Source organism: Pocillopora verrucosa, chromosome 10 (genome assembly GCF_036669915.1).
Source record: "Pocillopora verrucosa isolate sample1 chromosome 10, ASM3666991v2, whole genome shotgun sequence".
NCBI lineage: Eukaryota > Metazoa > Cnidaria > Anthozoa > Scleractinia > Pocilloporidae > Pocillopora > Pocillopora verrucosa.
In genome coordinates, this window is record NC_089321.1 from 21057559 (window position 1) to 21073452 (window position 15894).

A 15894-nucleotide genomic window follows, 5' to 3' on the forward strand; every position below is an offset into this window, starting at 1 on the left:
GATATTCGTGTTTTGTTCCACAAGTAGGTATCCCTACAAGCTTGGAGTTTTTTGGAAAAGAAGAAAGGTGAAATACAGTACAAGGGAGGAACAAGCAAGGAAATAATCTGCACTGAACAGAAGTATGGTTAACTATGGCAACTTTTTCACATTATGCTGATATTCGTGTTTTGTTCCACAAGTAGGTATCCCTACAAGCTTGGAGTTTTTTGGAAAAGAAGAAAGGTGAAATACAGTACAAGGGAGGAACAAGCAAGAAGAAAAGCTGAGGGAAAGGCAGCAAATTATTAAAAGCTTTAAAATAAAAGGAAACATGGCTGCTCAAATAATACAGACATTGCTGCTGAGAAAGACAGAAAACAAGATAAAAACAACAAAGTTGGCAGCTCAAATGGTACAGGCATTGCCCCTGAGGAAGACAGAAAGAAATCTAAAAACAGTGAAGTTGGCTGCTCAAGTGGTACAGAAATTACTGCTGAGGAAGACAAAAAAACTTATGAGCAATAAGGTGGCTTCTTCCCAAATGATGAACCTCAGGTGGATTCCTCATCTGGCAGCAATACCAAAGTGGGGTCAGGAAAGGTTAGGAGGCAGGCTTCACCTCATCATGCTCATCTTAGTCCTGTTCCACCCCAAACACACCCACCTGCTAGCCAGGGTCTGCCACCAAAGAGTGAAGAGAGAAAAGGGGTGCAGAGTAAAAGGAACCTTCATAAAAGTGTCAGGTTTCAAATTGATGAACATCCTGTAGTAGATGATGAAGAAGCCATGGAATCCTTGTCTGTGTTGTCCCCAACTGTTTACAGGGAAACAGTTTTCATTGAGAAAGATGAAGTTGCAACAAAAGAGAAGTGCATTCCCAAGAGAGATGAAAATTCATGTAAGTTCTGTTTTGTTTTCCAGCCTCCCATGCCAAAGGGTCAGGGGCTTAAATTTGGTTATTTTTTTTTCCTGTTTGATCTGACTTATTTTCAAGCAAACAGTTTTATTGTAAGACTCTTGGAACCCTGAGTTATAGGCACTGAATAAAATCCATAACTTTACATAATGTTTTATTCTGAATTATAACTATTTTGTTGATGAGTGATGTTAACTTTTTTGTTCAGCCTCATTAGTGGAAGCCAGCTTCTCTCAGAGTTGGCCAGTTATGTTGAAATGAAGCTTGGTCAAGATGAATTATTGTCTTCGGAAAAAGCCTGCTCTAAAGTAAAACTTGAAATACAGAGAGCTAATTGTCATCAGGTGTGTGATCCATTTCCAATATGATAAAGTGAAATGCCTGGGAATTTCAAATCATACTATTAATATGTTGCATTCACATGTTGAGTCAAATTTCAGAGCAGTCATTCCTTCATTGAAAAACTTATGTTAAGTTCTTTTCCCCATTAATGAGTTATTATTTTACTCCAGGATCTTTATAGTAATTCTCATTACTGCCTGCAGCACAATTCTTATGATGTTAGATCAGAGAATTTGGTATTGGATGGACTAATAACCTGCTTTATATTGTTTTGATATTGCAAGGAGAAATTCTGTCTTGGTCACTCCTAGAAGTGAAATTGCTAAAACAATTGTTAAAAAACAGCTATTCACTTAAGTAGAGAATATACCGCAGGTTTTTACTCTTATTTCAGGTGTTATAAGCCATGCTTAACTTACACAGCCCAACAATGTATTTGTTTACTTTTGTCTGTAGACCACATAGAAGAGTTTGAAAGCTTAAACCAAGGCTGGCTTATATTGGATAGCTTCCATTCCAAAGTGATGAAAAGAAAAGAAGACCTTCTTGCCCTGTAAGTAATAATGACTTATTTTAGAAATGAAATAAATATTACTTTTATGACATAAAATGTGGTCTTACATTGTAATCCATGATTCAAAAACTCTGCACAGGTACTTATATATGTTAACCTGCTCCCTTTAATATGGGATAACTGATCTATCTATCATATATCCTTAATTAGTTTCGCTGGATTCATTTTCATTATTGTTAGTAATGAAAAATGTGAGCAATGGAATGAATAATTGATTTACTGATCAAGAATTTCCACTGTTTGTCATTGTTATTTATTTGGGTTTTTCACAGACTGTAGTGGTTCTGCTTAACTAAAGGTTGTATTTAGCTTGAGGCAAGATTTACTTGATTTTCTGTTTTCCTTTCACCAATATAGTGACAAAGGAAAAAACATTGAAAATTGTCTTAACTTGCTGTGTTCAGATTTGAGACGCCTTTCAGAAGTGGAAGGTAAGTATTCAGTTTTTTCTTCTCCTTTTTCTCAGTTTAGTGTTATTGGGACTGGTTTAGTGAACCTTGATTCTTAACCCTTTACACCCTAACATCATTCTGTGTATATAATACCAAACTGTTCTCTTTATATTTCCTATGGTGCTGACAGGTGAATTTGTGTAACAACCTTGATTTTTTTTTAGATAGTGATCATTTCCTTTATCATTATGATATTCTAAATAGAAATTAGATGCTATTCACTCTTCAAGGTCAAATGATATATATGTGGATGAACAAAACAAGGTTGTGTGTTTTGATTTTAGGCTGGTGGAAAATAGATGAGAACAAAGCTCATGAAAAAAGAGTTGCTGGACTCATTGCTGCAATTAGCCAGCAGAGCCTTCATGCCTTAAATAATGGTAAGAAACAGTAATCTTAACTAATTTGAAATGCAAGTTATTAATTGTGGCTCTAACACTTCCTATGATAACAATCAATATTATATCTAAATAATGGTATGAAACAGTAATCTTTAGTAAGATGAATTGCAAGGCTCTAACACTTCCTATGATAACAATCAATATTCTATCTAAATAATGGTAAGAAACAGTAATCTTTAGTAAGATGAGTTGCAAGGCTCTAACACTTCCTATGATAAATATATGTTATTTGCCGGCTGGGAGGTCCGTATGGTGAAAAACTGTGACCGAGGTCTTGAAAATACTGCCCGAGGCCGTAGGCCGAGGGCAGCATTTTCAAGACCGAGGTCACAGTTTTTCACCATACGGACCGACCCTTAGCCGGTAAATAACATATTTATTGTTTTTAAACTTGACGAAATTCTTTCCGAAAGAACCCGAATGATTTATGGCCGTAAATACGGCAAGATCTTCATAAACTGAACAATTTTTGAGTGAGTAAATGGTAGTTAAAATAGAAGTGATGCAAATTTAAGAGAGATGCCTCAGCGAAACATTTTCATTTCCGTAACGATGAAGGTGATTTAAAAGGCTTCCAAACAAAGTTGGAAACATTATTTTTAAAACTATCTGTCACAATCTGACACCTGTCAATTAGAGAGCGCGTAAGAAAAAAAAAGCGCAAGAAGATTTGAAAAACAACGGAACTAGTTTGGCAAGGACTGTCACGACAATGTTTTCTTCAAAAACAATCAATGATATAACGGAAAGTATTATTCACTCTCATCGACGATTCATTCATGTACGCAGATTTACCTTTGTTCATTAAGTAAACGGCGAGGAAAGTAATTAAAGTAAATGGTTTGAACCCAGGAGTATCAGTAGTTTGTGTAGTGTGATCGTCCGGGTGTGTGTAGTTCTGAAAAGAACTGTTGTTGGTGACTGACGTTTCGACTATCTGTATCGTTAACGTTAAAGACAAAGACGAACCCAACAACAGACAGGGAGCGATTTATAAGATCGAATGCTCCGACTGCCGGGCCTCCTACATTGGTGAGACTGGTAGAAACCTTAACACGCGACTAACTGAACACAAACGAGCAACTAGAAATGGCGATGCAAACAATCACATTTCTGAACATCACCGACAAACTAATCACAGAATCGACTGGGACTCTGCTAAATGCTTAACCTACAGTACAAACTATTTTCAACGACTGACTCTGGAAAGCTGGTTCACTAACTTAGAACAGACGCCTCTCAACAGATGTCAACAATTACCAGCACCTTACAAACGACTCATTAACGACGTGAACAAACCGACAAACAGACCGACAAACAACAGACGGATCGAAACCGACCAATGACTGTTAACAACTCTACACGAGTCTTCCAGCCAATCACATCACGGCTAAACAGACCAATCACGTTCAACAGACCAGACCTTATAACATCATCGACTGACAACTACTCCTCACTTGACTCTGAAGATGACTATCGCACAGATAGTCGAAACGTCAGTCACCAACAACAGTTCTTTTCAGAACTACACACACCCGGACGATCACACTACACAAACTAGGAAAGTAATTGTGAGTAAATTCAAATTTTTTTATTTTGAAGTTGTGAGAGTTTGCTCGTTTGTTTGCTGCAACGGCGTGTGTAAATCTGGTCTTTCTTCCACAAAAACTGAATTCGAACGGCACACTCCAACGAGACACAAGGGGATTTAATGCGGCCTTTTCTCAATAAATTCCTTCAGTTTCTGTTGTGCAATTTATGGTCCAAATGTCCAAATTGAACGGACTTTGAAAGACTCACCGAGAGCGTATATTTATTGTCGAACTGAAATTAAAACTTCGCTCGCTCTTTTACTACGAACAAATTGTTTGAGAAAATTCAGACATTAAATGAATGAAAGTTCCATTGTTCAGTTTACCTGTAACCAAATACCTCGCGTTTTAACTTTCTAAGTACTTTTTGTGAATGATTAAAATCAATTGCAGACGGTTTTTAGGCCGCTTGTCAACCGACGTAATGACACCATTGCCTATACAAATTCATTCTGAAACCAATATTTTTTTGTCAACTAAATTGATTTGAGAGAGAGAAAGAGAGGATTCATAAGTCGGCTTGAGGTAGTGACCGATGTGTTTGCTTAAAAATACTGCCCAGCGGGCAAAACGAGGTATATTTATGAAAAATGGCAACGAAAGTTGAGATGTACACGGCGACTCACGAAAGCGTTACCGTGGCCCGTGGGCAGAGATAGGAAAATACTGACCGGGTAAAGAACCAATCAGATTGCAGGATTCGTTACCGTGCCCTCTAAAAAAACAATAACAATCAATATTCTATCTAAATAATGGTAAGAAACAATAATCTTTAGAAAGATGAATTGCAAGGCTCTAACACTTCCTATGATAACAATCAATATTCTATCTAAATAATGGTAAGAAACAATAATCTTTAGAAAGATGAATTGCAAGGCTCTAACACTTCCTATGATAACAATGAATATTCTATCTAAATAATGGTAAGAAACAGTAATCTTCAGTAAGATGAATTGCAAGGCTCTAACACTTCCTATGATAACAATCAATATTCTATCTAAATAATGGTAAGAAACAGTAATCCTTAATAAGATGAATTGCAAGGCTCTAACACTTCCTATGATAACAATGAATATTCTATCTAAATAATGGTAAGAAACAGTAATCTTCAGTAAGATGAATTGCAAGGCTCTAACACTTCCTATGATAACAGTCAATATTCTATCTAAATAATGGTAAGAAACAGTAATCTTCAGTAAGATGAATTGCAAGGCTCTAACACTTCCTATGATAACAATCAATATTCTATCTAAATAATGGTAAGAAACAGTAATCCTTAATAAGATGAATTGCAAGGCTCTAACACTTCCTATGATAACAATCAATATTCTATCTAAATAATGGTAGGAAACGGTAATCTTTAATAAGATGAATTGCAAGGCTCTAACACTTCCTATGATAACAATCAATATTCTATCTTAATTAGTTGAAATGCAAGGCATATAGCTAATTTAATTTTTAGTGTTTTTTGTTTAATACAATTTAGCAATAAAACATACTGTCTATAATTCTGTCATATGAAGTGATGCAGATGTTCTTATGTTGGTTTATTTTCTTTTTTACATTTCAGTCTGAATGAAAATACATCTACTATTTTTGAATATTGGTCATTTGCATTTTGGATTCTTGTGAAAAAATTTTCGCTAAAGAACATGCTGCTGCTCTTTTTTAAACAAAGTGTTCAGATATAAAGACACTGCACGTGACTTACGATGTTTTTCTCGTATGCTAATTTCTAACGTTCACAAAAGCATAATTGTTATGAACTCTCTTGACACACGCTTTTCCAAGAATGTTTTTGAAGCCGTTCAAAAAACTCGCAGCACGTGTTTTATCGGGTCAAAAACCCGATAAAACACTCCTGCTCGTTTTTTAAACATTACATAACTAGTTGATCGGATTTGAATCGGATCAAGAATCAGAGCGGCTAAAGAGCATCGAAGCGTGTGAAGTCATTTTGTTGTAACTAGGATTGTATTACAGAGAGAGATCAAGAAGACCGTAAAGGGCAAGTCGAGAGTCCTTGATGCCTTTTCCTAGGCGAAGTCCGCTCTGCACCTAGCTTTTCTCCAAAACACGCGACAACTTAACAATGATATTTGCTATTGGTAGTTAAAATTTTTGAGAAGCAGAAATTTGAATTTTGTTATTGTACACTACAGATCTCCAGGATGCGTCACAAAGAAAACGGGAAACCAATCAGTTCCCAACAATTTCCACTAAAATTAATACAGACGTGCAGCACACCTCATTTTGTGACTAACCGAAGGAAACTTTGCAGTTTTTCAGTCGAAGCTGAGCGCAACAGTAATTAAGCCTATATCAAAGAAAGCCGACTTACTGACCGAACTAACGAAAGGTCCGTCGATATGAAAGTGGAAGATCTTAAATGGTACAGTCCTTTTGTGTTCTTTGTTGGAGCTATTTTAAGTTTCGCTGATCCCATCACCGACATACTCACACTGGTGGAATTCTACCGCGCGGATCACAAGGCATGGTTTGGTGTGGGACTTACTTTTGTTTTATTGCCATGTTTGGCGTTTCTAGTACTGTTCTATACCCTACGTCATGCTTCACTTTCAAAAACTGCTCTTTGTGCATTGCATCCATTTTCAGCAGCCTTCGCGAGACTAGAAGCTTTTCTTTTCGGTCTCAAGAAATGCTGGTCTAGACATGAAATCGACCCGGTCAGCTCTGAACGAGCTGGAGGTGTACTCTATCACATGGACTTTGCTGTGCTCTTTGAGGCAGTCTTTGAATCCGCTCCACAATTTATAATTCAGTTGTACGCCATCAGTGTTCAGGAGGAGCCAGCTGCAATTATCCATATCATTTCTCTACCTATCTCTTTCCTCACGCTGGCATGGGCCTTCACAGCCACTGATGAGAGGTCTCTTGACGAGCGCAAAGTAATACCAAGTAGCGGTGGCCTGAATGTTAAACACAAACTGGCATTGTATGTAACTCACCTACTTCTCCTGAGTAGTCGACTGTTTGCCATCTGTTATTTCACCGTCAGCTACAAGTGGTGGGTTATTGTTGTGTTAATGTTTCATTCTTGTGTGGTGGTAATAGCGACTGTTATTCAGAAGAGAGGCGCAGTTAACTGTGATGTCTTCTACGTTTTCTTAACTATATTGTTTATGGGCATTCACTGTCTAAGAGATGACTTTGTAGAATTATCGATGGATTTAGAAATAACTGGTCTGACCATGAGTGTGTATTTATCACATATTTTGTTTGCATTAGAAAACTTCTTTATGATCCTAATGTTTTATTTCACTTATCACCCCAACGCTTGGTACTCTTTACCTGTCACTGTTTGTGTTTGTGGGTTCACTGTTCTTGGCTCCACGATGAGAATTTGCCTACTTCGTCGGCTAAGGAAGAAAACTGCCAGAGTTTCACCAGCCGAGTAGCAGTGTTGTGAATACTTGTTGAATATTATGTTAGTTCAGTATAATCTAGTTATTCCCTAATATTTTGTCTGTTGCTACTATTTGAATTTGATGTCCGATAGTAGGTTTAGGCTATCGAGATGAGTTTCGAAGTTGTGGCTATCTTGTTTAACTTCCATCACTGGACGTGCGTAGTTGGAGAACTGGCCTTGGCCATGACCCGCACGAAAGTTGAGTCTTGTTTTGGCTTATGCAGTCAAAGAGGAGGGCCCAAATTAGACTTTTCCAATGCTGTGTCCCGCTGCTATTTTCCATCTCATTTCGCCATCCAGCTGCAATGAGGAGTTTCATTCCGAATTCGCCTGGTTAAACCAAATTTGCTTTAGTACACCGCCTTATGCAACTACTGATGGATAAATCAAAGCCCTTGGCAATATTGACAATGTCTCCAGTCTGTTATTCGGAATAGAAGAGCAGTTCACTGCGGTGATTGCTACGTTTTCTTAACTATATTGTTTCTGGACATTCACTGTCTAAGAGATGACTATGTAGAATTATCGATGGGTGTAGAGGTAATTGGTTTAACCATGAGCGCGTAATTCTCACATATTTTGTTTGTATTAGAAACCTTATTTATGATCCTATTGTTATGAATGAATGAATGAATGAATGAATGAAGGACTTTATTAAAGTTTCAATAGTATTTAGCTTGAAGAAAACTAATTGGAAACACTGTTTATGCATGACAATATATATAATCTACATAAAGTTAAAATTATTTACACTTTAATTCATAGTTTATAGAATAGATAGATAAATTAAAAAGTAAATGAAACATAAGAACTTAGCAAAATAAGCTTAGATGATATCAAATATATATAAAATGTAAAGTTCAAAGCGGCCTAGCAGCATATATCACCGTTTTTGCAGTTATTTATTAAGAGTGATAGGTCTTTGCTCGAAGTCTGATGTTAGGTTTAAGCTGTCGAGACCAAACTGCAGAGACGAAGTTGACTGTGATGTCTTCTACGTTTTCTTAACTATATTGTTTATGGGCATTCACTGTCCAAGAGATGACTTTTTAGAATTATCGATAGCTGTAAAAGTAATCGGTCCAACCATGAGTGCGTTTTTCTCACATATTTTGTTTGTATAAGAAACTTCTTTATAATCCTAATGTTTTATTTCATTTATCACCCCAACACTTGGTACTCTTTACCTGTCACTGTGTGTTTGTGTGTTCAGTGTTCCTGGCTCCACAAAGAGAATTTGCTTACTTCGTTTGCTGAGCAAGAAGACTGCCGACGGTTCACCAGCCGCGAGTAGCAGTGATGTGAATACATGCTAAATGTTAGTTCAGTATAATCTAGTCATTCGTTTTCATTTAGTCTGTAGCTGGTATTTGAATTTGAAGTCCGAAGTTACGTTTAGGCTATCGAGATGAGTTTCGAAGTTGTGACTCTCTTGTTTAACTTCCATCACTGGACGTGGGTAGTTGGACTACTGTCCTTGGCCATGAACCTCACGAAAGTTTTAGTCTTGTTTTGGCTTACGCAGTTAAAGATGAGCGTCCAATCCTGTATCCCGCCGCTATTTTTCATTCCTTCCGCCATCCCGCTGCAATGAAAATTTTCATCCCGATCTCGCCTAGTTAAACCCAAGTTGCTTTAGTTCACCGCCTTATTGAACCAGTGATGGATAAATTAGAGCCTTTGCAATATGAATAATTTCCTTTTATTACGGAGAAAGACAAAGAGTTAATTGCTTAAGGCATATTTAGCCAGCTTAAAAGACGGTTGCTCCTCGGTGTGTTTATAGTCTCTATAAGAGGGACGTAAAATCTCCATCTACAGGAGGACCAACAGAAAAGCTATTCTGTTACATAGATGATATTTTTTTCAGCCAATCGCACGCCTCAGAGACGCAACAGAATTCATCAATGTTATAGAAAAAAAAGCTCATGTTTTGGCTTACACTCTCAAAGATTGATTCTGTTGATGGGAAGCATTCAGTGCGTTGTTTTTCATTTTGTGAGATTCTAATATAAAAGAGTTTGGATTACTGAGATTTCTGACAACAAATGTTTAATCGATCTTCCAAGGTCAGTTGGCCAGCATGCCCGCTCATTTCCACCAATAACAAATATATAAGCATGTACTTTAGAGTTTACTCAGCCAAAGTCATTGAGCCAGTAGTCAGTGGTCAGCGGTCAGTAGTCAGAGAGAAGTAGAAGAGTGAGAATAAAACTGTGAGTAACAAAGACAGATTAATCAGAGTCAGAGCCAGACGACCAGGACGGCCAGAGTTGAACAGAGTGAGGCAAAATTGAAGATTGATAACACTCAGAGCTAGGAGTTTCTACTCGTTTTCATTTATTAGTTCAAATTGCTAGATGTGATAGATACTTTTAAATTTGAAACTCAAAATGTAGAGGGAATTAAATAAACGCAACAAACTGCGAATAATGGATGGATATTATAGAGTAGATTGCTGATACTTTTTAAAATACTCGGTTTTAGCTTGGAGTAAGTGGTTTAGAGGTTTTGATACTTTCAACGAGTTTAGAATTATGAATTGAGAACTTTGACTTATGTTGATATAGAATTTGACTCTCATGCTAAATAATATGTTGATTTGCATTTAGCGCAGCACTTTAAGGTGTCTAGTTTCTCGCAGTATTTAATTATAAATAAAGCTATGTACAATTGATAGTTTGTAAAAAAAGAATTAGAATAAAAGTTATTCACTTTTAACAAGAAAACAAATCCACTCTTTGAGTACTGAGAATGTCTCAAGATCATGGCGTTTCAAAATCTGTAAATGGAAATAACTGAAGGTTACTGATCCGAATCGTTAAACATACAGTGTAAGACTGTATGTGGCTACTGATATAGCTCAATTTTTATAGCATCGAAGAGGACTAGAAGTTGTCTAATGACGCCAGATGGTAATGCTTAAGAATATTTATTCCACATTCGAAGCAGAAAAGCTGCCGCATCCCACATATACACATATTTATGAGTGGCCTATTGCACAAGAGAAATATGATCTAAGAATATAGTGACCACTTGACATGCAACCAATGATTAAATGATAACAAATAATCATATTAACAATAACAATAATAATGATAACCATAGTAATATTAATAATAATGTAAAGGGGCGAGTTATAAAACGTCAATGTTACTCTACTCTCAAAGCCCCAAAAATGATTAAACTAAGATTCTTTAATTTTGCCTGTTCATGATAAATTATTTTCTGATTTTATAACAATACCATTTTTGTAACACTTTTGTTTCATGCAACAAGACATTCCGTGTTTAAGGATATTCTGCCATTTCGCCATCTCACCATTCCACCGTTCCATCATTTTTTCAAATAGGAAAAAGATGAAAATTCTGGGAAGGAAGCTTTTTGCAAACAAGGTCTAGTAATTGAACTGGGTGATAGCTAACTGCGTACTGGAAACCGATGCCTTGAAGACCAATTTTCGCCTGGTTGTCAGCAGTAAATTTCCAAATCGGACATGGTTTATCCATTTCGGTTGTCACGGGGTAATACCCTTTTCTTAGAATGCATGTTATATGCTTTTTTTTTCGCAATTTGGTATGCGGCGAAGCAGAAGGTCATGATCACCTTAAACTATAACGTGAAGCATTGGGTGAGTACTTAAATTAAAATTGATCATTTTATATTCTTACTGACAGACTTTGACGGTAAGAGCAGTTTACAGGATTGAATTTGAAATTCGTTTCAATTCATTTTGCAATGTGTTTTTATTGGAAAAACAGTTGAATGTTCCTCTCAGCTTAATTAAACATTCAGCAGGCGATTGTTTAAAAGCTAATTCCAATTACTTGCCGTAAAAAAACTATGACATTTCCCTGAATATAGTAATGAGGAATTTTTGAGACTCAAAAGTTTTGATTCTATCATGGACATCCTGGCTCTCCCAGATTGTGTCCGAGAAACAATCTGAGAACTTATCAGTTTTTAGGATCTCGTGTATTACACTAAAATTGATACAGACGACAACCCCCATTCCATGGTATCTGGTGTGAAATCAGGCAATCAGTCTCAGCCTACGCGAGACTTGAAGTTTTTCTTTTCTGTCTTAAGAAATGGTGGTACAAAGATGAAATCGACTGGGACCGCTCTGGCGAGGCAGTCCTTGAATCCGCTCCACAATTTATAATTCAGTTATACGCCATCAGTGTTCAGGAGGAACCAGCTGCAATTATTCAAATCATTACTCTACCTATTTCTTTCCTCACTCAGGCCTGGGCCTTCACAGTCATTGATAGGAGCTCTCTGAACGAGCTCGAAATATTATCAAGTAGCAGTGACCTGAATGTTAAACACCAGCTTGCATTGTATGTAACTCACTACTTCTCTTGAGCAGTCGACTGTTCATCACCATCTGTTATTTCACCGTCAGCTACAAGTGGTGGGTTATTGATGTTTTAATGTTTCATTCTTGTGCAGTAGCAATAGCGACTGTTATTCAAAATAGAGAAGAAGTTGACAGCGATGCTTCCCACGTTTTCTTAATATTCATGTTTATGGGCATTCACTGTCTATGAGAAGACTTTTTAGAATTATCGATAAATGTAAACGCAATCAGTCTAACATAAGTGTGTATTTCTCACATGTTTTGTTTGTATTAGAAAACTCCTCTATGATTCTTATACTTAATATCACTTATCATCCCAACGCTTGGTACTCTTCACCTGTCACTGTCACATTTGAACTTAAATGTTGTCGAATAGTTACAATTTATCGAGTGATATTGACATTAAACATGTTAGTAAGGTAAATTGCTCAAATGTAAGGAATATGGTGCTTTGCCTCAACGTATGCGGCGAAGAAGAGGTCATGATCACCTTGAACAACCCTGGTGACAACGTGAGGCATTGCGTGAGTACCGCACTAAAATTTTTTTATGTTCTGACTGACAGAATTTGAGCTGTAAGGTCAGTTTACTGGATTGAATTTGTCATTCGTTTGTACCTAATTTTCCATATGTGTCAGTTTTACTTGGAAAAACAGTTGAATATCCCGCACAGCTTAATTAAGCATGTACCAGGCGGTTGTTTGAAAGCTAATTGCAATTACTTACCGTAAAATTACTATGGTATTCAGCTGAATATACTTATGAGGACTTTTTAGACTCGGAAGTTTTTATTTTATCAGGGACATTCTAGCTCTCCCAGATTGTGTTAGAAAAATAATCTGAGAACCAATCAGTTTTCAATATCTCGTGCATTAAACTGAAATTGATACAGACGGCAAACCTCATTCCTTGACTGTTAATGCGAAACCATACTAAACCAAGGAATCTTTGCATTTTTTTAGTCGAAAGCTGAGCGCAAGAGCCTCTGACCAACAGAGCAGCAATCTATTTCAGTAACTGAGCCTGTGTCGATAAGAGCCGTTCTGCTGGGCGAACAAACGAGTACTACGTCGATATGGAAGTGAAAGATCTTAAGTGGTACAGTCCTTTCGTGTACTTTGTTGGAGCTATTTTAAGTTTTGCTGATCCCATCACCGACATACTCACACTGGTGGAATTCTACCGCTCGGATCACAAAACATGGTTTGGTGTGGGGCTAATTTTTGTTTTATTGCCATGTTTGGCGTTTCCAGTATTGTTCGTCCGGCTGCGTGCCCAATTGACTGCTTCACCTTCTAATTGGGCAAAAACTGCTCTGTGTGCATTGCATCCATTTTCAGCAGCCTTTGCGAGAGTAGAGGCTTTTATTTTCTGTCTCAAGAAATGGTGGTATAAAGATGGAATCGACCCGAAATCCCTTAACGAAGCTGAGGGTTTACTCACTCACAATGACTTAGCCTTGCTCTTTGAGGCAGTCCTTGAGTCCGCTCCACAATTTATAATTCAGTTGTACGCCATCAGTGTTCAGCAAGAATCAGCTGCAATCATTCAAATCATTTCTCTACCTATCTCTTTCCTCGCTCTGGCATGGGCCTTCACAGCCACTGATAAGACGTCTCTTGCCGTGAATAATATAATACCAAGTAGCGGTGACCTGAATGTTAAACACCAACTGGCATTGTTTGTAACTCACTTACTTCTCCTGAGCAGTCGACTGTTCGCCATCTGTTATTTCACCGTCAGCTACAAGTGGTGGGTGACTGCCATGTTAATGTTTCATTTTTGTGCCGTGGTAACAGAGACTTTCATTCAGAATAGAGACAAAGTTGACCGTATTGCCCCTTATCTTCTCTTAATTATGTTTTTTACGGGCGTTCACTTTCTAAGAGATGACTTTGTAGAATTTTCGATAGGTGTAAAAGTAACTGGTTTAACCATGAGTGTGTTCTTCTCACATATTTTGTTTGTATTAGAAAACTTCTTTATGATCCTAATGTTTTATTTCACTTATCACTGCAACGCTTGGTACTCTCTACCTGTCACTGTGTGTGTTTGTGTGTTCAGTGTTCTTGGCTCCACAATAAGAATTTGCTTACTTCATTGGCTACGCAACAAACCTACTGGCGGTTTACCAGCCGCGAACAGCTCTTGTCAGAGTACGAGTGAGGTAGAGCACTTTTTTTACGATAAGGTATGAACGAGAGGACGTTGGGTGTGTTCACGACTGTGAAGAGCCCTGGTGTGACAACGTGTGAGGCAAAGTATTATAAAAGTTCAATTTAATCTAGTCATTCGTTTATGTTAGTCTGTAGCTACTATTTGAATTCGAAGTCCGTAGTTAGGTTTAAGTGATTGAGACGAGTTTCGAAGTTGTGACTATCTTGTTTAAGTCCATCACTAGACGTGCGAAGTTGGACTATGACCCTAACGAAAGTTTAGCCTCGTTCAGGCTTACGCAGTCTAAGAGGAAGGTCCAAATTAGACTTTTCCAATCCTGTATTCCGCCGCTATTTTTCATTCCATTCCGCCATTCCGCTGCAGTGAAAATTTTTGTCCCGATGCCACCTGGTTAAACCCTGTTTTTTCTGTTGATCAGAAGCATTCAGTGCGTTGTTTTTCATTTTGTGAGACTCCTATAAAAGTGTTTAGGTTATTGTTCTGACAACGAATGTTTAATCTTAGCTATTCTTTCAAGGTCAGTTGGCCAGCATGCCCGCTCGATATAGAATAAATAAGTATATACTTTAGAGTCAACTTAGCCAAACTCATTGAGTTAGTAGTCAGTGGTCGGTGAGAAGTAGAAGAGTAAGAATCAAGTGTGAGAAGTGTGAATATCAAAGAGAGATTAATCTGAATAAGAGCCAGACAACCAGAGTTGCTCAGAGGGAAGCAAATTTAAAGGAAAGAAGACGTTTTAGTCAGAGAGTCGAGAGATAAAAGAGAGTCGAGAGTCCTTGGTGCCTTTTGTAAAAACGTGTCGCGGTCTGCAGCTATTTTTCTCATCATTGTAACCCGACATACTTGCATGGCAGAGGACTTGGTACAAATTGCTAGATGCAATAGATACTTTTAAATTTGGAACTCAGAATGTAGAGGGAATTGATAAAACACGACAAGCTGTGAATAATGGAGGATATTATCGAGTAGATTGAAGATACTTATTAAAATACTCGATTTTAGTTAGGGGTTAGTGGTTTAGAGGTTTGATACTTTCAACGAGTTTAGGATTATGAATTTAGGACTTTGACCTATGTTGCTCTAGAATCAGACACTCATCCTAAAAAAGTTGTTGATTTGCATTTAGCGCAGCACTTTAAGATGTCTAGTTTCTCGCAGTATTTAATTCTCATATAAAGCTGTGTAGAAATAGATAGTTTGTAAAACAAGAACTAGAATAAATGTTATCTACATTTAACATGAAAACAAATCCATTCTTTGAGTACTGAGAATGTCTCAAGATCATGGCGTTTCAAAATCTGTAAATGGGAAAACTGAAGGTTACTGATCCGAATCGTTAAACATACAGTCTAAGATTACATGTGGCTACTGATATAGCTCAATTTTTATAACATCGAAAAGAACTAGAAGTTTTCTGATGTCGCTAGATGGTAGTGTTGAAGAATATTTATGTCACATTCAAAGCAGAAAACCTTCCGCATCCCCACATATACACATATTGATGAGTGGCCTGTCACACAAGAGAAAGATGATCCAAGAATATAGTGACTAATTGACATGCAACTAATGATTCAATGATAACAAACAATCATATTAACAATAACAATAAAAATGATAACCATAGTAATAGTAATAATAATTTAGAGGGGCTATTTTAAGAACCT

The 15894-nt window shown here is 37.2% G+C and overlaps 1 protein-coding gene across 8 annotated transcripts; it reads left to right on the plus strand.

Moving 5' to 3' along the window:
• The first annotated feature begins 22 nt into the window (after positions 1 to 22).
• Positions 23 to 15469, plus strand: LOC131785979 (XK-related protein 8). Of its 8 annotated transcripts, none has more exons than XM_066173700.1 (9): positions 23 to 122; positions 183 to 880; positions 1107 to 1242; positions 1697 to 1793; positions 2172 to 2245; positions 2551 to 2646; positions 11042 to 11320; positions 11938 to 12576; positions 13015 to 15469. In XM_066173700.1, exon 9 carries the CDS (start codon positions 13128 to 13130, stop codon positions 14247 to 14249), a length of 1122 nt encoding a protein of 373 aa, XP_066029797.1. In that variant the 5' UTR covers positions 23 to 122; positions 183 to 880; positions 1107 to 1242; positions 1697 to 1793; positions 2172 to 2245; positions 2551 to 2646; positions 11042 to 11320; positions 11938 to 12576; positions 13015 to 13127; the 3' UTR covers positions 14250 to 15469. The 8 variants fall into 8 exon arrangements, with proteins under 8 accessions (XP_066029797.1, XP_066029798.1, XP_066029794.1 ...); XM_066173701.1 differs by having other exon boundaries at positions 11938 to 12106; XM_066173697.1 differs by having other exon boundaries at positions 11938 to 15469.
• The last annotated feature ends 425 nt before the right edge of the window (positions 15470 to 15894 follow it).